The 22,897-nt window shown below is 40.0% G+C and overlaps 1 protein-coding gene across 2 annotated transcripts in view; it reads right to left on the bottom strand.

Moving 5' to 3' along the window:
* Window positions 1–22,897, bottom strand: part of LOC132017983 (adhesion G-protein coupled receptor F2-like) — a 40,135-nt gene that overhangs the window by 11,746 nt on the left and 5,492 nt on the right. Inside the window, exons 2-6 of one of the 2 annotated variants that reach the window (XM_059400289.1) lie at window positions 13,606–13,706; window positions 9,241–9,283; window positions 8,142–8,293; window positions 5,725–5,958; window positions 3,440–4,801 (exon numbers count right to left, since the gene is read on the bottom strand). In XM_059400289.1, the coding sequence (XP_059256272.1) occupies window positions 3,440–4,801; window positions 5,725–5,958; window positions 8,142–8,293; window positions 9,241–9,283; window positions 13,606–13,677 (1,863 nt within the window). In that variant the 5' untranslated portion in view covers window positions 13,678–13,706. Of the gene's footprint in view, window positions 1–3,439; window positions 4,802–5,724; window positions 5,959–8,141; window positions 8,294–9,240; window positions 9,284–13,605; window positions 13,707–22,897 lie in introns of those variants that run through there. The other variant, XM_059400291.1, reaches the window with a different exon arrangement.

Genomic DNA, 22,897 nt, shown 5'->3' on the forward strand with positions numbered 1-22,897 from the left:
ATAAAAGTGCTTGGGACACGTACACCCAGGCCTGGTTCTGATACAATGGATACATTTTAAATCGGAATCTCTATGAATTTTGCTTAGGATTTAAATTTTTTTAATATCTAGAAACCATGATTTTAGCCTGTTTCTTCTAAAAAGTACATTCCGATGGCTAAAGGACAAAGAGGAATTCTCTCCATATAAGGTTTTCAATTCTCGGGGCTAAACTAAGTATATTCACATCCACAACGCTTATCATAACGCCTGACACAAAATACTCAATAAATGTGGTGTCTCTGTATATTTATTTGTGTGTATGTCTGTGTCTACATCTGTGTGTGTGTGTGTGTGCTTAACAGCTTTATTATGCAACCTGCATTTGTACAGTCATTTATCTTACTCATACATACAGTGTAACTGGGAAATATTCCACTAGGATCACTTTTCATTGGTCCCACCGAGGGAAAAGTTACACAAAATATCATTCGGAAAATCTGGATAAATTATTAATCAAGGGTTTAGTATCTGATTGATAAAAATTCACCGGTAGCAGATTCTTTGCAATTCTTTGGTAGATAAACCACAATTGGAGCAGATAAATCTCAAGGTGTTCTCCCAAATTTTAAAATATATGCTTTATGGAAGGAATGCCCCTACCCCTGCCAAAATTTATCTGCTAAATCCTAATGCCCAATGTGAAGGTATTTAAAGGCATGATTTGGGGAGGTAATTAGGTCATGAGGGTAGGGCACTCATGAAAGGGATTAGTGCCATTACAAAAGAGACCCCAGAAAGCTCCCTGGCCTGTCCTGCTATGTGATAATATAGCAAGAAGATGACTATGAGGCAGAAAGCAGGTTCTCTCCAAACACTGCATTTGTGTGTACCTTGACCTTGGACTTGCCAGCCTCCAAAACTGTGAAAAATAGACCTCTGTTATGTATAAGCAACGCAGTCTATGGTGTTGTTTTTTTTTTCTTTTACAGCAACCCAAAGGGAATAAGACATTAACTTTCCTCCTACTAAAACAACTATAAGGGGGTCTCCAAACCTTACCCAGCCCACAGTTACTCTCAATAAACGCAAGAGAGGATACCAACCAGGAGTTGCAGGTTATAAAGTGTGCAGTCAAGTCAGCAACTAATACTTCCCCAGCAAAGGGGGCAGTTGAGCTTTAAAACCAGTGGAGGTGCTCTCACAGGGCTAGGACCAGGAAACCTCCAAAAGAGTCTTTCTCCTACATCTTCTGGACCCTACAGTGTGTTCAGGGGTATCCCTTCTCTGTCCGCTCCATCAGTACCACCTGCCCCTCATCCTAAGACTCTGCTAGTTCTGCTTCCTTCCTCTTGCTTGATTGTGTTCCCCCATGTCAGCTGATGGAGGGCTCCCCTTTCTCCTCCCACCCTGGGCATCCCAAGGATGCCTTGGCCCACTGATTCACTGGTAAATAGCCATAACCAGCTCTACTAATTTGTAGCATTTGCCTGTCTCTGTGGTTAAATACTCCCACACTGGCTGATTTAAATCTAGCAATGCAATGTCATCAAATGTGGAGTTAAGAAGGGATGGGCACATCATTATACAGCATGTCCCCCATACATATATAATAGATGAAAATAACCTCACGAGCGTAGGAAAATGTGGACAAATAATTAGGAATTAATGGATTTTGAAGATGTAGGACCTTACACAAAACCTTTGTTTTATTTAATTACAAGTCAGCTTGCAAAACTCCTGAAAATAGAAGTCATTTCTCTGGAGACAGGACAAGCCATCTTGCAGCATACCAGTGCCTAGAGCCTGCGCCAGGGTCTATCCTTCATCCACACCCCAGGCTCAGCTTCTCACATCCATCAGTACTGGCATTTAGATGAGCTCCACCCTCCTTGGCAGGAGTCAAGGCAGAAACTGAGTTGAAATTACAAATTGATCTTATCATGATAAGTAAAGGAGCTCATGGTACCAAAATGCAAATGCTCACAGCCTAGTCCAGACCAAAACTCACAGGCAAGAGGACACCCGGGGAGACAAGGAAAGGGAAATGCAGAGGAATAGATACATGAACTCTTTAAGGACTCCTGACAAACAGGATGGGATATGCTGATCAGAAATTTGAGAACGCTAGGTGATTATACCAGCCCTGGCCATGACTAGCTGCATAAACTTGGGTAAAAGCTATATAAAAAATGTTTTTTTTGTAGACATGCACAAATACAGAGTCAAATTCTGAGGCACCTCTATTATTATTAACCTTGTTTGCCAGGCATCAAAATGCTTATTGTAAAATGAAATCATTATATTTAAATTTTGAAAGAGAAAATATTTGACTTCAAATCTCTATTATCCACCAGGTAAAACATTTATTTTCAAATAAGTCTACATTCAGGAAAAAGGATTATTGTAAATGTCATTAGAAAAACAAATGCTGGGGTGCCTGGGTGGCTCTCTGGGCAGCAGGGAGCCTGCTTCCCTCTCTCTCTCTGTCTGTCTCTCTGCCTACTTGTGATCTCTGTCAAATAAATAAATAAAATCTTTAAAAAATTTAAAAAAAAAGAAAAACAAATGTTTTCTTATCAGTTAATTCTTATCTATGTATTTAACATTCAATATGATAAACTTTGGCTCATTGGTACCTAGTGACCAGAAAAAAAAAAAAAAACAAATTTCAGTCAAGTAAGGGATTATTAAATATGGAATAACTACTATGCAGCCAATAAAGAGACGTATTTATACATAGTTATCTACTAAGAGGCTACCATGTATTTTTAAGTGAAAAAATAAGGTGCATAGTAATATATATCCTAACCCCTATATTATGTCAAAATATATTGTATATAAGCATAAAAATTTGGCAAGGAGACACATGAAACTGTGAACATTGTTTAATTCATAGAGGTGAGAGAAGAGAAGGGAAACTATTTATCTTTAATACTGTTCTGTATGACTTGCCTCATTAAAATAAGATGATTTCCAATGGGAACTAAAAATTCCAAATGGAAAGAAATATAATAAAGGTGCACATTTTAATATCTCCAGTTAGGTACCGAGATTTGGGGGAAGTGGTAGTGTTTAAATTTCTAAACAGTAGCGGCTCAGCCTTACTGTTGTGCTCTTTATAATCTTTAGGTCATTTTGATACTTGGTGCTTTCCCAATGTTTTATTTCATTTTCCTAACACCCTATAAGGTTGGCAGTATTATATCCATCTTGTAAGTGAAAAAAATGTGGCTCAGAAAAGTTAAACAAATATCCCAAGGGAACATTACACATCAGTAAGTGAGAGAATCAAGATTTGAACCCAGGCCTTTCTGGGGGAAAAGCTTATTTCCTGACTCACTATGCTACTCCAAGTTCATTGTCTTTCACAAAGAAATACCATTGCAGAAGCTCCTGATGACAAATCTTCTTCCTCAATGCTCTCCCTTAGTACTGGGTCAGTAGAACCTAGACTTACCTGGAACGCATTGAGCAAGGAGAAGATGATGTGGAAGGCCAGGTTGCCATCATCGATGACCGTGGCTATCCCGAATCCCCACGTCAGGCCCAGCAGTGGTGTGAGGATAGCGATATTCTTACTGATTCTCACAATGGCTCTCACTTCCTGGAACATGGAACTGCCAACAGCGGCTCGCTGGGTCTTGACAATCACCAGGGTGACTGTGATCAGGTTTACGACCACGATGGCCAGGGCTGGGACCACAAAGGCCAGGAGGGCCTTGGTCATGTCCCAGTTGAGCCAGCAGGCCTCAGGCCGTAGGTAGCCTTTGCTGGGCTCAGTGGCAGCAACCGTGACAGCAGCAATGAGCAAAGGGCACCCGTAGCCAACTGAAAAGAGAGCAGCCACCAAAACCGATTTGGGCAGTGTATGGAAAACAATCAGGATTCCATAGAGGATAAGGAGTGCCTTGGCCAGCATCCAGAAAAACACAGAAAGGTAAAAGAAATGAACAAAAAACGTTGCTGCCACACATCCATTGTGGTGTGTCATGGGACCACTAAGAAAGGAAGCCACAATGAACCACACGTCAGCCATCAGCAAGGTGGCAGCGATATTGGCGATGCACACATGGCGTAAGTATGAGATCTCTGTCTTTGTCACTTGGCCCCAGACCAAGACCTCAATGATCAAGCAAAGGACCAAGCTGCAGATCGAAATGCCCAGCCCTAGGTACGTGATATGAGTCAGGATCGGGCTCTCCAAGATGTGGGGTGCCATGAGAATAGAGAAGGAGGTAAATAACCTGCTTGGCCTGCATTTGCAAACAGCTTGCTGGGAGTTTTCTTGAATTATTTGACAGGCCTGCTGGTCCCATCTGCTCTCCAGGGAGTGCCAGCCAACACACTGTGTCCTCCTCTCCTCCGACTTGCTGATCTTTTCAAAAATCAATGAGATTCTTTTAAGTTCCTTGGGCAAAATGACAGACAAGACGAGCCCATTGACAGTAACATTCTCCAAAAGACTGGCTTCTAAGATGGCCCCAAGAGTCGGAAATGCAATGCTGATGGCCCGGGAAGGAGCAGGCACCTTCTGAAGTTCATCTCTACCAATCAGCACCCGCCCAGTGATCTCACTGCCCGTGTCGTTAATTCTCATTGAAAAAGTGAAATTCTTCCCAGCATTGTCTTGGGATATGGTGGTGCCCATAGTATGAATGAAGACATCTGATATGTCAATGGGATACTTATTTATAGATAGTTTTCTTGCAAAGGAATTGACCGAGTGTAGCAGGACACAGCTGCTGTTTCTTTCAGGGATGAAGGTCCAGTTTGAGATGCTTTTGCTGTTGAGAATGTGGTTGGCCATGATACTGTAACTCTGCCAATGAAGAACCAGAATTAGTACTGAGCCACTTCCCGAATCTGCCGGGACAGTCAGGATTCACTTTTATAAAGTGTGGTCCTCCAGCCAGTTGCATAGGCATCCCCTAGGAACTTCTTAGAAGGATGGACTCTCAGGGCCCACCCCAGACCTAGTGAATCAGAATCAGCCTCGTAATGAGATCCCCAGGGTACTGGCCAGCCAACAAAGTTTGAGCTGGAGAATAGTGCTAGGAAGGAACTGCCTTCATGTCATGTATGAAGAGTCTCCCTGGGAGGCAGGCAAGTGGGCAGCCTTCCCCAATCTCACTGACATCAGCACCTCCCCTTTACACCGTGGTGAAGCCAGCCACTTGCCCACCCTGCTCAGAATACCCAATCTTGCACAAATATCTATTAAATCCCAACTGTGTGCAGGACCCTGGACAGGAACATAGAAAATTGAAATTTGACACCAGAGGCTGAACCTCCTTTTTCTCCTCTGCCTCAAAGATTGAAAGTAAAAGAAGTGAATTGAGGTCCACTTCACACTTCTGCAGCAAACACGTATGGCTGTATTCTTTGCATTCGCTTAATTTCCACTTTAGCATCCTGTTCTGACTCACAAGTAAAACTAGGAAAAGTCTTCCTCTGCAAGAACCAGAATAGTTCTTAGAGGTTTTCAGTAGCCAAAATATACATTGGGCAAGTTTATCTCTGCATCAGACCCAGCATCCAAGAAGTTCTGTTTCTAAACATGTACTGATGTGTTCACCTTTTCTGTTTTCCTCTGTTTATTCTGTGGTGAACATTTATTGAGCACGTGCTATGCCAGGCATTCCAGACACTGATGGGAAAGACCCCAAAAAGCCCACAGAATACTCCAGCGAAACTGCACTCCTTTCCACCAAAATGTCATTCTACCAAGTCAAGGCCACTCACCTGCATCTTCACTTCGTTGACACCTGTCGATAGCACCGTGGATATGTTGTGTAGGAGCTGCACAATGACAGCGATGTTTCCTGGGAGCCGAGGAGACTGCCGAATGTTCCTGAGTACACAGGACAAATCCTCCGGACACTTTTGCATCAGCATGTCTGTGATGGTCTCAGACTTTCTGGCATATTCTTTTATTACAGTATTCCCTCCAAATGGTCGAACTGAATATGAATTTGTCTAAGAAAGGTCAAAAAGAAAGTTTGTATTGGGTTACTTTTGCTTTGAATATGAAAGTACCTTTAATTAACTTTAGGACACCCTTATCATGCAATTGTACATTGCAAAATGTTTGTCAATTTTATATTTTCATAGTCACATTTGCTATGGAGTAACTTGCCCCACTACCAACGTATATGAACAGAAAAACCCAAGTTCCGGCTTGTCAGCTGCCTGTTGCTAAACCCTTTCCCTCCAGTGAACACATGTTATCTTTAGCATACCACTTCAGACCCCTTCTGTGCATATATATATATATATATATATATATATATATATACCGTATATATGTCTTGTGCAACTGATAAATTTCTAGTGTCATTTAAGCCTGTTTTTACTAAACATATTTTAAACATAGAAATTCTGGACTAGATTTGGGTGAATCAGCTGACACCAACACAAAAGAATGACTGAAAATAGTGATAAATAGTATCTCCCACAGATTCAGGTTCTGGGTCCCAGCCTTCAGAACAAAGGAAGCGAACGTGGCCCCTGACTGGCTGCCTGTTTTTTGTAAATAAAGTTTTATTAGGAGCCAATCTGCTCATTATTGAAATATTGTCTAAGGCTGCTTTCCTGCCACAATGGCAGAGTTGAAATCTCACAATAGAGACCCTTTGACCCACATGGATTAAATATTAATTATCTGTTCCTTTACAGAAAAAAAAATGCCAACCCTTACTTTAGAGAACCCCTTTCTGGCATCTTCTCGCCTGCCCCTTCACAAGACAAAGAGACTGTGGGCCTAGAGGATATGCCTACTCAGAACTCGTGTCCCCGCATCTAGACACTCAAATTCCCTGCTCAGCAACCCCAAGCCCACTTCCGGGGCCCACATGGCCTCTTCTCTAAGTCTGTGCTACATGATGGACCATGCCACCAATATGCTCACCACTAGGCCTGTGAGGTGGCAACAGGATACTGGTTTTCAGGGTTATGAACATGTGACCTTGGCTTTCCACCACCCTTGAGGGGCAAGATAAAATCTGATGGGACACCAGCAGAACATATTTTACTTAGCAGTCTGGAAGCTTGACTTAAAGCATTTAGATATTAAAACACATGGTACATGGGTCTCTGTGTTTATCATTGCCCAGATTCCTCAAATTAGGGGTGCATCCAGTGATGGACACCCTGAGGCAAGCAGCCTTTTGAAGACTGGTTGGGGACTTCAAGTATAGCATCCCCCTGATCCCCCCTAAAATAACCAAATAGGGATGTTCCCTAGGACCAAAGAGATGTGAAGGTATTGACTCATCTGAAGGAATCAGGAGCTGAATGTCAGAAAGGTAAAGCCCCTACGAGAAGAAGAGTGAAGAAAAAAAAAAAGAGAAGAAATAATATTTCACCTGATTTTATTTATCAAAATTTGATCTTTAAAAGTATGTCATTACTTAAGTATGTACGGAAATAGGTCCATCTGTTTGGTGATGAAGGCCTTCCCTTGCAGCCAGCTTGTGTCTCATGCTTTACTGACCACAGAAATCACCTGGGGGCCTTGATAACCTGTAGCTTCAGATTCTACAAGTCCGGAGTGAGGCCTGCATATCTAAAAGTTCTCAGGGTAGGAGCGCCTGGATGGCTCAATCCTTACGCATCTGCCTTTGGCTCGGGTCATGATCCCAGGGTTCTGGGATCAACTCCCTGTATCGGACTCCCTACTCTGCTTCTCCATCTCCCTTTGCCTCCCCCGCCCCCTGCTTGTGTGCTCTCTCACTCTATCTCTGTCAAATAATAAATAAAATCTTTAAAAAAATAAATAAATAGAAGTTCTCAGGGCGGCCAAGGCTGCTGGTCAGAAAAGGGTACCTTGAGGCCCGAGGCTTTGTAGTAAAGAGCTAAGAGCAAAGATGGAGAAATAAGCTGTGATCATTCTCCACAGTTCTTCTGTGGAGCTCAGCTCTGACCTGAGGATCAGGTTCTTTAGTATCATGAAGCGTGTGGGAGCCAGAGCACAAACTTTCAGAGGCCCAAAGTTAGAACCTCCATTCTTGTGCAGAGAGAGAAAATGAGTAGGTGTCTATGTATTCATGTACAAACGCACTCACCTACCAGCCCTGTGTATTGCTTCCCCTCTCTCTTATTGACTGCACTATGCATTGTTAATTGGGTCTCCCCTCTGCGTGTGAGAGAAAGGATATTACCTCAAAGATGTTGAAGGCATTAAGAGTCCGGCAGGTTTCAGTGATCTTGTGCCATTTCTTTTGCCTGCATAAAAACCCCGTATTTCCCTCACTGTCTGGAGGGCAAGGTTGGCTGCAGTGGGAATTGTCCACACAGACACCATCACATACACCTGGAGAAATAAAAGGTATTGACATCAGATGGAGATCTTGGGGCTCTATACCACGTGAGCCTATCACCAAGGCGTCAGCACAGTGAAGGCACATCAACCCCATGTACATCAGATGTATTTTCTTCTCAAACTGGAGGACGATTGAAGTAGATCAGTGATCGTCATCTATTTCAGTGATGAACACCTGATGTCTCCAACAAAATCTTTTTTTTTTTTAATCTAGGATTTCCCTCTTTTTTTTTTTAAGGTTTTTTTTTTTTTAATTTATTTATTTGACAGAGATCACAAGTAAGAAGAGAGGCAGGCAGAGAGAGAAGAGGAAGCAGGCTCCCTGCTGAGCAGAGAGCTCGATGCAGGACTCGATCCTAGGACCCTAAGATCATGACCTGAGCCGAAGGCAAAGGCTTTAACCCACTGAGCCACCCAGGCACCCTCCAACAAAATCTCATCCAGAACTCAGACATACAAAACAGATAAAAGGGGAACTTCCCCTTTTGAAGTGACAAGGAAGAGCCCACGTTCAGTCCACAAGGTCTCTCACACCCCACAGTTCCCTCAAACTCCTCCAGCTCCCCAGAACACAGTATGGGAGCCACGGCACCCCGTGTTCTGTGAGAAAGCTCCCAGCTCCAGAACTTTGTAATTATTATGAAAAATCTTGGGAAAACCTAAGAGTTTTCCCAAACCTGCTTGGGCCACTGCTCCAGGCTGGACTGGGTCAGCAAAATAGTTTATGGCAAAGAACTCTCTGGCCAGGATGGAGCAGAGGGTACTGGGAGGAGAGGGGAGCAGGGGTCAAAGGTAAGATTTAATATGAGATAACTAAAGAGCCCAAATGTGAGCCATTAAGCAGTCCCATCTGTCATGCCATCAAGAGAGGGCTGAGCGCGGTTCTCTGTTATAATAAACAAAAATTTCCATCTGATCACTAATTGCTGCCAACGTACCATGTGGCCTGGCAGACATCTTCTCTTTGCTTTTGTTGGCAACCTAGAAAGGGAAAATCAAAATCCACATGAAAACTAATTGTTGTGATGCCAGCCCAATGGTCCTCTCTAGTCACAGACCAATGGCCACATCTGAATCATCTCTGATGCCAGGACGCCACCAAAAGCTGAGACCATGAAGTACGTCCCCATGGGCCCATTTTGTTATCAGTGTGGATGGCTTTCTCTCTGGCGGAGACTCAGCAAGAGCCCTCCTTCTTCTCCAACGAGCATTCTATCCAAGAAATACACCATGAGCAAAGATCAGCATTCTATCCAAGAAATACACTATGAGCAGAAATGGACCTAAGTGGAAGTTAAAAGAGCTGAAGCTTTGGAATCCCTTGCTTGTATGGGCGCCTTCAAAGCCCTGAGAGAGGGTCTAACAATATGTTCACACGATCATATATTTTATTGAATTTCCAAAGGCAAAACAGCTTAACCATCTTCTGTTCAGACCACTATTTTTGGCCACTCTACCCTTCCTTCCTTCACACTCTCCCCCATTTTGGATAGATAGTGTTAGAGAGGGTGTAGCTCTTTATGGAATCTGGACAAGTATAAGTTGAATTGGGAATCCATCTACTTTGAATTTAATAGGATATATTTATGAAATTTTCAGTCATTTCCATATTACAATGAGGACATCAACAAATAAATGACATTCATTTTAGAGTATTTACAATTTTTAAAAAGCAGTATTTATAATGAGTCACTGAGTAAGAAAATTCTAAGTATTCTGGATACCTTGCAACTCATATTTGAAAGAAACTTGTTAGATGCTTTCCCCACAGTTGACAACAGTCTTACATATTTAAATGGCATTACTAATAATGAAAGGAGAAGCTGAAAGATATTTTTCTAAACTAGCCATAATAAAAGACAAATTTGATCAGCAATGCTAGAGGAAAAACTGAACAAGTTTTCTATCTTCTCTATAGAAAAAAATTATAAAATTATTGGCAATCAAATATGTAGTCAAAAGTGTAGAGGAAAAGATGTGGGCATCTTTTATTATTAATAAAAATATTGTGATTTACTGGGTTTATTACTGAATAATGTTGAGTAATCGCTGAATGTAAACTCTTTAGCATTTCTCAATTTGTTGTAAAATTTGAAATTTATTGTAATTGCTTTCCTCAATTTAAGTAGACATTCACTTCTCCCTTAATTTTATATTTGTAATTTTGTATTCCTGTTCCTCAAGGGATCTCCCTTCAAATCTGGCTTCCCCCTATCATGAGCACTTCTTACCTCTCCTGATTAAAAACCCCTCTCCATCCTACCCATTCATATCAGACTGGACCCTTCACTGAGAAGCAGTATCACATGGTGGTCAAGGGCTGTACTCTGCGAACAGACCACCTGGGTTCAAATCCCAATATTACCACTTGAGACCTTGAAAAAGTTAATCTCTCTGAGCCTCAGTTCCCTCATCCTTAAAGTAGGGTAAAAATGATAGTATTATAATTGTGTGATATCGCGGAGCACTTTCATGAAGAATGAATGATATCATCCTAAGGAAAACACTTAGAATGGGGTCTGGAATATTTTAAGTGGTATTTAAGATTTAGCTCCCATTATTATTCTCTGAATAAAGGCCTACTGAATATCTAACACATACAAAACTCAAGTTTGTCCCTACCAAGAAATCTTTCCTGATGCAGTTTTAAATGATACATCCTTCTCTCTCTGGCTTCCATAGGATTTATTATTTATATCTACATAACACTCATTCAATGTTTCACATATATGCATAGACTCACCTCCCTGCTATTTACTATCTAACCATTTTTATATGCACATATTATCTTCTCAGTTAAAGTGTATGTTCCTTAAGAACATGGGTTGTGTATCATGTCTCTTGTATCTCCCTAAGTAGCTAGTTCTGTGTCTCACACATATGTGTACATGTGCATATTAATATGTATATATATACCGCCATGTGTACATATGTGTACACATGGTGGAGACTGAAATCTCCTGGTTTTGTGTCAGAAGCTTGCTCTCTAGTAGCTGGGAAGAGCCATGGTCCAATTCTCCAACTTGCATTCCAAGATCTAAACCACTAGGGAAGGACCTATAAACTCAGTGACTTAGCTATGTGAGTAACCTATGGAGTTCATGTCCCTTTCTTCTTCACAATATTGTTTCTCTCTATGTTATCAAGAAACAAGCTTGAATCTTCCATTTTCTCTACCAGTAAGAATTTATGGAGGATCTGAATTGAGCATTTTAGGGTCTGTCCAAGGTGAAGAAGGTCTCACCGAGGATTCACGAAATACAATGTCCTTCAAAGCACTGATGTAAAATGACTTCTCGTTTAAGTCTAGAGATCCAAGCCTTATTATTTACCTGGAAGACTTAAAGGATTTTGACCCAGCAAGAATATTAAAATGGCAGTTTTTTGCATTTTGAAAGACATTCTTAGTACATAGGTAAGAAAGGTGAGTCTTCGATAGACCAGACAACTTTCCTGAGGTCACGCAGGGGATTCCTCTTAGAACTAAGTCTAGAATTCAACTCCTCTCAATCCTATGACACTGTCTTTTCCACCAAGTCAGCCCAGGTGCAAGTGGAGATGGCAGAGAAGGTTGTAGGTTGTGGGGAAGTGAAGTCCTCAGCCCATCTTGAGAGGTCCATGGCCTCTAATACACCACAATAAAGCATTTCAAAGTGAATAATTCTGGCCCATTAAACAGAATCCTATGAAGGATCCTATGAAGTCACATTTTATTTATCAGATATGTGGGCAGAGGACCACAGTGTGCTATTTACAAGGAATTCTAGAAACTCTGCCTTTTTAAGTGAAGGACCTGATTCACTTCTTCCCAATTAACTTGCTAAAACACATCCACATCCAACTCCTCCTGGTCATTTCACTTCTAGGGTGGCCTCTGATATGAGCCCCTTCAACTTTAGACATCTGCAATCTTCAGCAGAATACTATGAAAAGATCCCTTTGAAAACCTATAATCTGCCAAGCCTGAGAAGATGCTAAGTGAGAAGGGAGGTCAGGAGAGGGGTAGCACCCAGAAGCTCAGCATCCAGTAACTGGTAGGTTGAGAAGAAAAGGACAGAATGTTCGTAAGGTGGTCCTCAATAACTAAGAAAACAAAACAAACGTCCCAGGCTTTGTCTACTCTCTAAGTTCTGTCTTATGGGAAAATGGGGATGAGCAAAGGAAGGGGAAAGGAGAACGAAGCTGTGGGATCAGGATATTTTCCAGGAGAAGTCTTTCTGAAGGAGTCTTAACTGTCCCAGAAGCAAGGCACCAGCTCAGTGCTGGGGAGAAGGGGAGTCGTGGAGAAAACTCCTTAAATGATTATAATTTGAAAACTCCTACGAAGAATTTCCAAAATCATTCTTTCCTAAGGAGACTTGCTAAGAAGGGACATAATACAATGGAAATTGTAAGAAACAGAATCTGAAGAAACAAGGGTCCTACCTAGTCCTCTGGCTGGATAGGTATGAAACCTCAAGAAAATTACATTCCATCATATGGGTTTCAGTTTCCTCTCTCATGTAAGAGATGGAGCTTTACCAGTTGATCTCAAATCTCCCTTCCAGATCTTGTAGTCCAATAATAATACACTGTTCCCAAGAATATCAAAGTAGTTTTATGTCTCTCTATCCATCTATCTATCTCAATGATCCTCCACACCTTATTTTAACCAAGTAACGGTTAAGGACATTAAAATGACTTATGGTATGAGGGAAAATATTCTAGAGAGCATCATAGGGCTCACTGCCCCACAAAACTTACAACCAGTACATTGCTACAGACTTCATCTCAGTTAAACCTTCCTTGACTATCTGAGGGGCTCACTGCTCCCCCGAGCCCATCCATTGGGTTCATTTTCAGGATTCTCAAAGAGATCTCATTTTGAGTGGGACAAGCTTCATTGAGCCAGACCATTCCTAGGTCCTGCCCACTAACTGCCATTAAATATCTCCCAGTCACATGACACCCCTTACCACCCCCACATTTTCAGGTGCCTCCACAGAAGTAGCCCCCCCCCCCCCGGTTAAGAACAATGAAAATCTTCACCATCAAAGGATATGAAAAGAAAAGGAAAAAACTTTATCAACCTCAAATCATTTGAGCCTCATCTCAAGAACTCATTAAAAAAAAAAAATCAAAGGGAAAATAGTTTGAGGCTGTTAACTCAAATGGATTTTGGATACCTGTCATTGCAACTTCTTCTGGCTAGACCACTGCCTTCCCCCTCCACCTGAGCACAGGTAACTAAGGCCCCCTAACTGATGGCTATGCATTTCCATTTGCTTTCCCGCTCATTCCTCCTCCCACTTCCCTTTTCTTACCTGGCATAACGTCCTGCAGGACTCTGTGGGCAAAAGAAACATGAAGCAGTACAGCAAAAGCATGTGAGTCATCGTCTTCCACACTGCTGTCTCTCTTGCTTCTAGAAAAATCAATGAAAAAGCAAAGTGTTTCCAATCCGAAGCTTTCGAAGCTTCTCCCTGAAGATTCAGTCAACCTGTAAGCCCAGGTTCTGTCCTTCTTGCCGTCGTCTCAAATGTCTATGCCCCAGAGGTGGCATCCCTGCAGCCTCCCGTTGGTCCAGAGAGGCCGCAGGTGTGAGCGGCAGCTGGCACTGGGAAGGGCGGGCGATGGGATACCTCCTGTGGGAATCCCTCCAAAGGAAGCTTCCTGCTGGGTTGCAATGAATAATAGCTCATGTTCAGGGAACCAGAATGATGGTTCACTCCCTGGGTTAGGCAGGCCTGAGAAATGTGTGGGTGGCCACAGTAGAAGGTGAGCTAGGGTTCCTGTGTGCAGACTCGGGCCAGAAATATCTTTGCAAGGAAAGTAAGCTCCAGGCTTCGCCTGCGAGCCTCACTCCCACCTAACTCTGGAGCTGTATTTTCATAGGTAGGTAGCAAAGTTCAAAACCGATTCTAGCCAAGTCCTGCCATTGGTATTTAAGCCCAAATTGATGTAAAAACTAAAACGGTTCCTTGGCACCCAGAACAGTGCTGGACATATGGTGGGCCCATGATACACTCATTAGAGAGAGAGGAGAGTGGATGGGGGTAGGGCAGGTAGTCAGGAAGAGCTGACGATTCGTATCAGATCCATGTTCTGTAGATGACTCAACATAAGTTGAATTTTTTTAGAACTAAATTTTAATAGTTTTAATAGTTTGCATTTTGAGTGAAATCCTCTTTGAAAGGTATTTGATGTTTCTTTGCTTTTAGATGGAAGTTTTCAGAGGACTTGGTGTCCTCAACAAAGGCCAGGAACTTTTGCAATGGTCAATATTGGCTATTTAACCATTTTTAGCCAGAAAGGAATGGCCTTTCTCCCAATCATGCATAATTCTACAGCAAACAATGCCATTATTTTGAAGACTAGGCAAAATGTCTCTTTCTAACCATATTTCCTGCAGTGAAATACCTATCTTATTAAATCCTATGACTCAAATATTTTACATTGCTAGTTTCAGCCTGTTGTTTTAACAGGGTTTTCTGAAGGTCAGAAGTTCTTTAAGCACAAGGATTACTTTGTTGCTCATCAGTTCCAAGTGTATTTAGTAGCAACCCCTATGAACCCACAATTTCAAGTAGATTTCAGTCCCTTTGGCTTCCTTTTTCCAAATTTATGCCTTTCAAATGGATATAAATCCATTATGAAAATCACTAAAGTGACTTAACACAATCATCACCAATGCAGTTATTGCTTTGGGTAAAATCAGCAAAATCAGAAAGAAATTCAAGCGATTGATGAATTTGTGGACATAATTTTCATAAAATCTGAGCATGAGTCCAAATGTTTTTCAGAATTACATTAATTTTACATTAAAATTCTCATGATCCAGAATGTTTTCTCATTAACTAGAACTACTTTAAAAAAGAAGATTTAAAGAATAGCAGAAGACAACAATTTTTGAAGGGTTAGCACTGCTCCATTCAGATACTCAAATAGACTTTTTTTAAAAGGGGCTGGAAGAAGTTGAATGTTTAGATCAGGTAGATGGATCAGTATGAAATCTATTGTTTGCTTAATATTTTTAAGGTGTTGTTTTGGGGAAAAAATCTTCATTGTCTTGTTTTAAATTTTGAACATAGTTTTGTTTTAATTTTATTGAAATGCATTTTGATTATCACTAAAATTGTTTTTATATATGGCAAAGTGAGCACTTTGTGCTTTATATGGTAACAACTTTACAGACTTTACAGTAGGGACTTTTTTGATAGTTATGCCACTGTTAAAATTTTGGAGCCCAGATCTTCTAGCAACTTCTTTGCTATCTGGGACTAGCTTGTCACAGAAGGACTGAGGACCACAACTCTGGAACACGGTCTTTGTGCAAGTTTCAACAACAGTGGGACTCTAGGTGCATTTTGAACTCTTTCTTAATTCTTTTAACTGGAAGAAACAGTAAAGTTGGCTTTTTTGGTGTCTTGCTTATAAAACTTCTCTTTAAGCAAAGTGGACTCAAATAAAATCCGTTTTTTTTTCCTGATTTGTTGACATTAAACCATAGTCATTAGCTCTTTTTCCTAGTCCCTTGAAAGTACAAAGTCTGGAAGAAGTCAAAAGTATGGTGGCAAGACAGCAGCAGGAATCCAATCTTTTGATCCCCCAGCCCCAACCCCCATACCACCCACCTTTTTTGGAAGAGCCATTTTTCTTTTGAAAAGCCTCAGTTCTCTAATGGCTGAGACCGCCTTTGCCCGACTCACCCCATAACTTTCTGCAATGCAAAGGTAGCGGGAGTTTAACTCTTCTCTCTTAAACAAATGTTCGAAAATGTTGGTTTTGAGAATCCCAAGCCAAAAAAATTCATTACACACGCTCATTTCAGAAAAGGCTTATCTCTCAAGAACATACAACCTGAAAAAACAGTTACCTCATACAATTCACACCAAAAAAAAAAAAAAAAGAAGAAGAAGAAGCAATTACATCAGCACTGACATTTCACAAAGTAAAATGTGCCAAATACAAAATGTTGCAACTTTTTTCAGTGAAGAAACCATGTCCCTTCTCCTTTATAAAGAAGGAGGAGGAGAACAGTAGAGTGTACAGGATCCTTTTTCCAAACATCCAAACTAGAATATGTTTTCCCATTCTCTGCTGTCTGCTTTCCAAATCTGAAAAAGGTGTTCATGTATGTGTTTATTCAACAAACAGAAGGTGAGCTCCTCATTTCCAAGCGATGTCCTAACAGCTCAAAATTAAACAACCACAAGGATAACTTCTTTCCCGGCCTGCTCACCACCTCAGGGAAGCCACAGGCTAATGAGGTTTCTGAACCAGCTCCAAGGGTACGGGAACTTGGACGAGCTTTGCTCCCTGGAGACCTGCAGACTCGACAAGTCAAAGCTAGTCAAAACAGCATGACAGCAAGAATTCCAAAGTTCCAGATTTCACCAAACGATTCTCGTCTTCGTTAACAATTTAATTTCAACATATCTCTTCCTCTCTCTTGTCAGATTCCTCCACCCCAAAGTCACGTGGTTGACTGGCAACAGGCACAGCTCACTAAGGGAAGACAAAGCCGGCAGGAAGCAAGCACGTGAGCTCCATGCTGGGACGTGTTCTGTGCCTGGCCCCATCAGAAACAAACATTTGCTTAATTTAAACACACACTCACACACGTAAGCAAGAGAGACCAGAGCAATTTTATACGGTGATTTGGGAGAAAAACTCTACAACTGGAACCCTTAAATCTTGATTAGGGAAACACAAAAGTATTGGGACACGATTCATGGCAATCACAAACAAAAATAAACAAAACTCCAGACAGAACTTTGCCAGCCACTCAGGAGTATTTCAGTCCCCAGCTCTGTCAGCGGACAGTCTGCGCCTACTACTCGCATAATTGGGTTTTGTAGCAAATTACTGAGGTCCCCTGTGAGATCTGCAAAATAGTATCAGAGTTCCCAAACATACTGTGGGAATACACTTTGGATGATCTCAGAGGTGGATGGTCCCTTTGGGTCTGTCATTTACCCATCCCGCTGTTTTGCTTCTAGTCAATCACCAACCCCATCCCTCCCGCCTAAATGCAGACATCATGGAAGGGAAGAAGAGAATAAAATACATGGTTATTGTCTGTTTACTCTGTGTCTGGCACTATCCGCATTAACTCTTAATGCCATCAAGTAGTTCTGTGAGACTGAAGTGACTTCCAGGATGTAAGGGGCTAAAAGTTGACCCTGCCGAACCTCCAGGTATGCTAAGAGACATATTTAGGATTGAGCCCAGGTCTATGATTTTTTTTTTTTTTTTTTTGGTCTTATTGCTTTTTTGATAGGAGAAAGAGCTGATCCTTGTATGGGGTAGATTCTTTCAGAACAGTTCACGTAACTTTCATCTTGACATCATAAAATTTTATGAGCTAGGCAGGTTCTTTTAAATACATCATTCTGTCCCATCCTCCTTCTTGGCCTGAAGATGTAAAAAGGCTGAAAGGCTGATCACCATCTCTGGGGGTGTGGGGGGCGGGGAGAATAGGTAGATAGATAGGTAGGTAGGTAGATAGATAGAGATTCTAGGAAACAAGGATGCTCTCCTTGTCCCCAGCCACACAGAGCTACCTACCTACAAGGGTAGATGAGCCCTCAGTTTTCTCCAAAAGCCCAGTTTTTTAAACTTTACATCACTTCCATTGGTTTCCCTGAACCTTGGCCGAGTTCTCGAAACCTCTTTTGGAACTGGCTGCCTTCCTCCTAATGCTTGCCAGTTTCAAGCCGTGCTAAATGATGGGTGATTACTCACACCTGAAAGGTAAATAGTAAACAGGGATGGATGTGTGCAGAGGGCATCTGTGTCAGGCCTTCGGTATAGGTGTGCCCCGGGAATCAGCTTCCTCATGAGTCACCATAAAACGCAGGAGAGAATTTATCTGACAGTCAGAAGGTTCCAGGACAAGTTAAAGAGATTATAAAAAGTGTACAAAATTTGGAAGAGAATGCTGAAAAAACCTGGTAAATCCAAATTATTATAGCACTGCTGGGACTCTATCGTATAGAAATAACTTATATAGGAAAACAGCATGATATGCAAATTTGCTGATGGCGAATTTGTATATACAGCAGTGGAAAAAGAGTATGGAAACAGTAGAAATGTCAAACAATAATGAAGGGAATAGGAAATTATGATAAATCTATATAAAATTATGATAAATCTATATAGACATTAAAAACATCCATGAAGAGATTTGATAATATATTAGTATATAGAATTATATAAATATATATTTATATATTAGTATACTACATGTTATATATTTATATATATTTAGTATACTATATGTTATATATTTATAAATATTTAGTATACTAAATGTTATATGTTTATATATATTTAGTATACTAAATATTATAATTATAACATTATGTAATACTAATGGGAAATTAGTCAATAAGATGCTCTCTTAATAATATGCAAATCTATAGAAAAACAATGGTGGGATTTCTCACTTAAGATGCTTGATTGGAAATGAATCATAGACTGTTTCTCCCAACACTAACAAAATATTGAAAAAAAGCAAAAACTTCACTAATTGCAAGAAAATGAGAAAAGGGATGGAATTTTAGGGAACAATTTCAAAAACTCTTAAAGAAGTGGAAATTTTTTAAAAGGAGTAGATCTTTCTTTTCTTTTCCCATTTTAGCCAAACTAGAGTAGGGGAGAAAAAAACCACTTCAGAAATCTCATAATCTCATTAGTACCCAGAAACATAGAGAGAGGGAAAACGTGAGAATCCTTTTATTTCTCCTGTTTTTTTGTTTTTGGGTGTTTTTTTTTTTTTTTTCAAAATTTTATTTATTTGTCAGAGAGAGAGACAGCAAGAGAGAGAACACAAGCAGCAGGAGAGGGAGAAGCAGACTCCCTACAGAGCAGGGAGCCAGAGGAGGGGCTCAATCCCAGGACCCTGGGACCATGACCATGTTAAGCCAAAGGCAGACGCTTAACAACTGAGCCACCCAGGCACCCTATTTCTCCTATTTTAATCAGAGACATTTTCAAATTGGATGTTGGCAAAACATTGTATATGGAGAAGAATAATTGTGACTGACCGATGAGATCTCTCTTTCTCTCTCTCTCTCTCTCTCTCTCACACACACACACACACAAACATGCGCAGTCAGTTTAAGCTATAATTTTTTATTACACATCAGCTTCAGAAAGAAATGATAAAATAACTGATTAAGTTAAAAAAACCCCAAAATCAAAATATCAAGAAATTCATGGGGGCACCTGGCTTAGCATGTTGGGGATCTGACTCTTGATTTCACCTCAGGTCATGATCTCAGGGTCCTGAGAAGGAGCCTTGTGTCGGTCTAAGGGCTGGGCACAGAGCCTGCTTGGGACTCTCTCCCTCTCCCTCTGCCCCTCCCTCTGAAATAACCCTCCGCCCACTTGCACACTCTCTCTTTCAAAAGAAAATTCATGAAACTTCAACAAAAGAGGAATGATAAAAAGTAAAGTATCAATATAATACCTGAGAAAATCAAGCAGAATGCTGAAAAGAAAAGAAAAGAACTGCAAATAGAAAGAAGTACTGGAAATGGAAGACAAAGATAACCCACAACAAGAACAAATCCAAACAAAGACCTAAAAATGAACATACTTAAAATGTAACTAAAGATTAGAAGAAAAAAAAAGTGTTGCCATACAAGAGCATTTCCCTGAAATTTAGAGGGAGAAAAGATCAAAATAAAAGTACAACATAGCTGTCAAAAATTAAGAAGTGGAAGAAAGCTAAAAGGAACTATGAGGGTGCAAAAACCTTATCCTCCTAGAAAGGAATAAATCCACACTGCCTAAAATTAACAGGAATTTTTTTTTAATTACTACCTCCAATCTCAATAAATTTCATAATTCTTCTTTTAAACATTAGAAACATCTTCTAGAAAATAATATCTCCAGATATTATTGTAAGGGGAGAAAGAAGTTCAAAAATCTCTTAGGTTTTACATGCTTCTTTTTTGTGTATTTAATTTAAATAAAACTAAATTTAATAACTTTCACTTAAAAATAGCAAATATAGTATAATCACCTCTTTGTACTTATATTGATTTCTGCTTTTCTTTATATCTATGCATCTACCTATCTGTCCTTATAAATCAACATATATGCACAAAAAATATCTGGAATACTATTTAATCATTAACAATGACTTTTTCTGGTATCAGAATTGGGCATTGTTTCTTAAACTTTTATCCTTTAAATTTTCTGCTCTCTTTGAATTGTTTTACCATAAGCATATATTATGTCTACTAAAACAAAGGAGCGGTTTAAAAAGGAGGGAGTGACTAGACTGGAACCAAATATAGCAACATATTAATAGCACATATTTCTGGAGATGGGCATGTGGATGATTTGTTACTTTCATCTTTACCAAGGTTTTCCTAATTTCTAAATCTTATTTTTTTTTTAAAGAAACATAAATAAAACTCTGGAAGATACCAAAGTATTAGCAACTACAAAAAAAAAAAAAAGACAAATTTTCCATATATTCCCCTTTCTCTATATACAGAGTATGTATAGAGATACATCTAGGATATATTTTCTACCAATAAATTAGATTTATAATTGGAAAAAATCAACTTTTTAGCATTGTGGCAGAAGGAGTACAAAATAAGTTAAAAATCAAAAGATCAATTTTCTTCCTCCAATTTTGTCATGATTCATTTTATGAAATTTGACAAGATATTAATTTCTCTGAGTCTCATTTCTTCATTCATTCATTCAGAAAACATTTATCTTGGGCCAGTATCATGGAAGTACAACTTATGTTCCAGAGACAGTTATGAAGACAAAGGAGACAAGGTCTTCAGGAATCTAAGGTATAATTAAGGAAGACAGAAAATATAAATGGTAGAATTTAATGTCATAAGTATTCCCCTTGAGGTATACAAAATATACTTTATGGCAAAAGTCATAAACTATGTCAAGATGTCATAAACGCTCCCTGTGGGAATTTGGGGGACCATCCCAAACAAGTGACTTTTGGTGTGGAACTTGCAAGAGGCAAGGAAGAACAGTATTCCAGGCAGGGAAACAGCAGGTCTGAAGCAGGAATTATGTCAAGGGTTCAGGATGACGGGGAAGATCACAATGTCGGAGTATCAGGTGTGCGCTGGGAAAACAATACATGGAAATCATCAGCTAAAACCGTGTTGATGCCCAAGTGAGGTGGGTTATGTGCCCCAGGAAAGCAATGGAATTCTTCCATGGACAATGAGGAGCCATCAGATCCTTTAGTGACAGGATCAGATTTCATTTAAGGAAAATTATTCTACCAACAGCGTAGAGATAGGAGAGAAGGCAGAAGTGAGGGCAAAGAAGCCAGTGGAGAGGCCATACTTTAATCCAAGTGAACAATTGTGAAAAGTGAACCATGACAATGGCATTTGGGTGGATTTCAAAAGACCCGATGACTAAAAGAGCAAGAAGAAGCAGCGAAGAGGTGAATACTATCAAAAATTAGTTTAGAAGAGTAAGCAAAATTTAGGGAAGAAAGCATATGTGGAAAATGTAGCAGAGAAAAACATGATGTTTCTAGACTAAGCAAGCGCCTGAGGGAGTTTTGATGACATCAATTGAAAGGAAGTATAAGAGAAGCAAAATAAGAAAGATAACTGGGCTAAATATTTAGATAGTACTTATAGGGAAAAATTTGTCTCAGGATTGATGCATTTCCATCAATGCAAATTTTCTGCTACTTCTATCATCTATCAGCTTTCCAGAGACTTCAGCACTTTTTTTTTCAATAAAATCCTGCTGGTCTCATGGCTGTGGAACACATGGAGCCATAATGCTCTGTGCTTCTGCAAAAGCCTCCCTGAACTCTCACACCTACATGAGTGAAGACGCAGAAATGAACAAGCCCACCATAAAAATGCATAATAATTAATCGTCACAAAGTAACTGTTAGAAGATTAAAATGCAGTCTCATCACCTAAGGATGATTTCTGAACTGTGGATGTCTATAAAAGTATTAACTTTGAATTTTATATAGTATAAATCCTCATGATTATGTTCATGGATGAGAAATAATTCCACTTTCTTGTCACAGAAGGAGAATATTAAAGTGAGAAATTTTAAAGAGCGCCCTTACCCTTACTCATCAGCCTGGCAGTGGAGGGATTAAAAATGGGGATTTCTTGGCTCAGCCCCTTAAATCTTACATTAAAATATGCATACTCATTCAACCAGAGATGTTTTTAACCAGATCACAAGTTGAAGTTTCAGATTACTATTTCATGTTGAAAATAGTTACTTCTGATGAAAAAGTTTCAGAATTTGTTGGTGGTCTTTAGGTGCCTCACATTCGACCTTTGGTACTTTCTGTATGTTACCTATATTTGAACATAATTATTCACAACTCATATGTACAGAAGATTCATGAATAATTATTTTCTAATAGAAACAGAAAGAGAAAATGTCCTTAAGTAGATCTTCAAAAATAATAAATAAAAATAAAAAAACAAGTATGAAAACAAGAAGCTGTTTAAGTCCTAAACCTGAAAAGATATTTCCATCCTGGTTCAGTTCTATGTTTAGGAAAAAAGTCCTTCCTCTTTCGGTTCCTAACATTTTAAATGCTTTCTTGCATGACATGCCTTTTCTTTTCAC

Source organism: Mustela nigripes, chromosome 5 (assembly GCF_022355385.1).
Source record: "Mustela nigripes isolate SB6536 chromosome 5, MUSNIG.SB6536, whole genome shotgun sequence".
Taxonomy (NCBI): Eukaryota; Metazoa; Chordata; class Mammalia; order Carnivora; family Mustelidae; genus Mustela; species Mustela nigripes.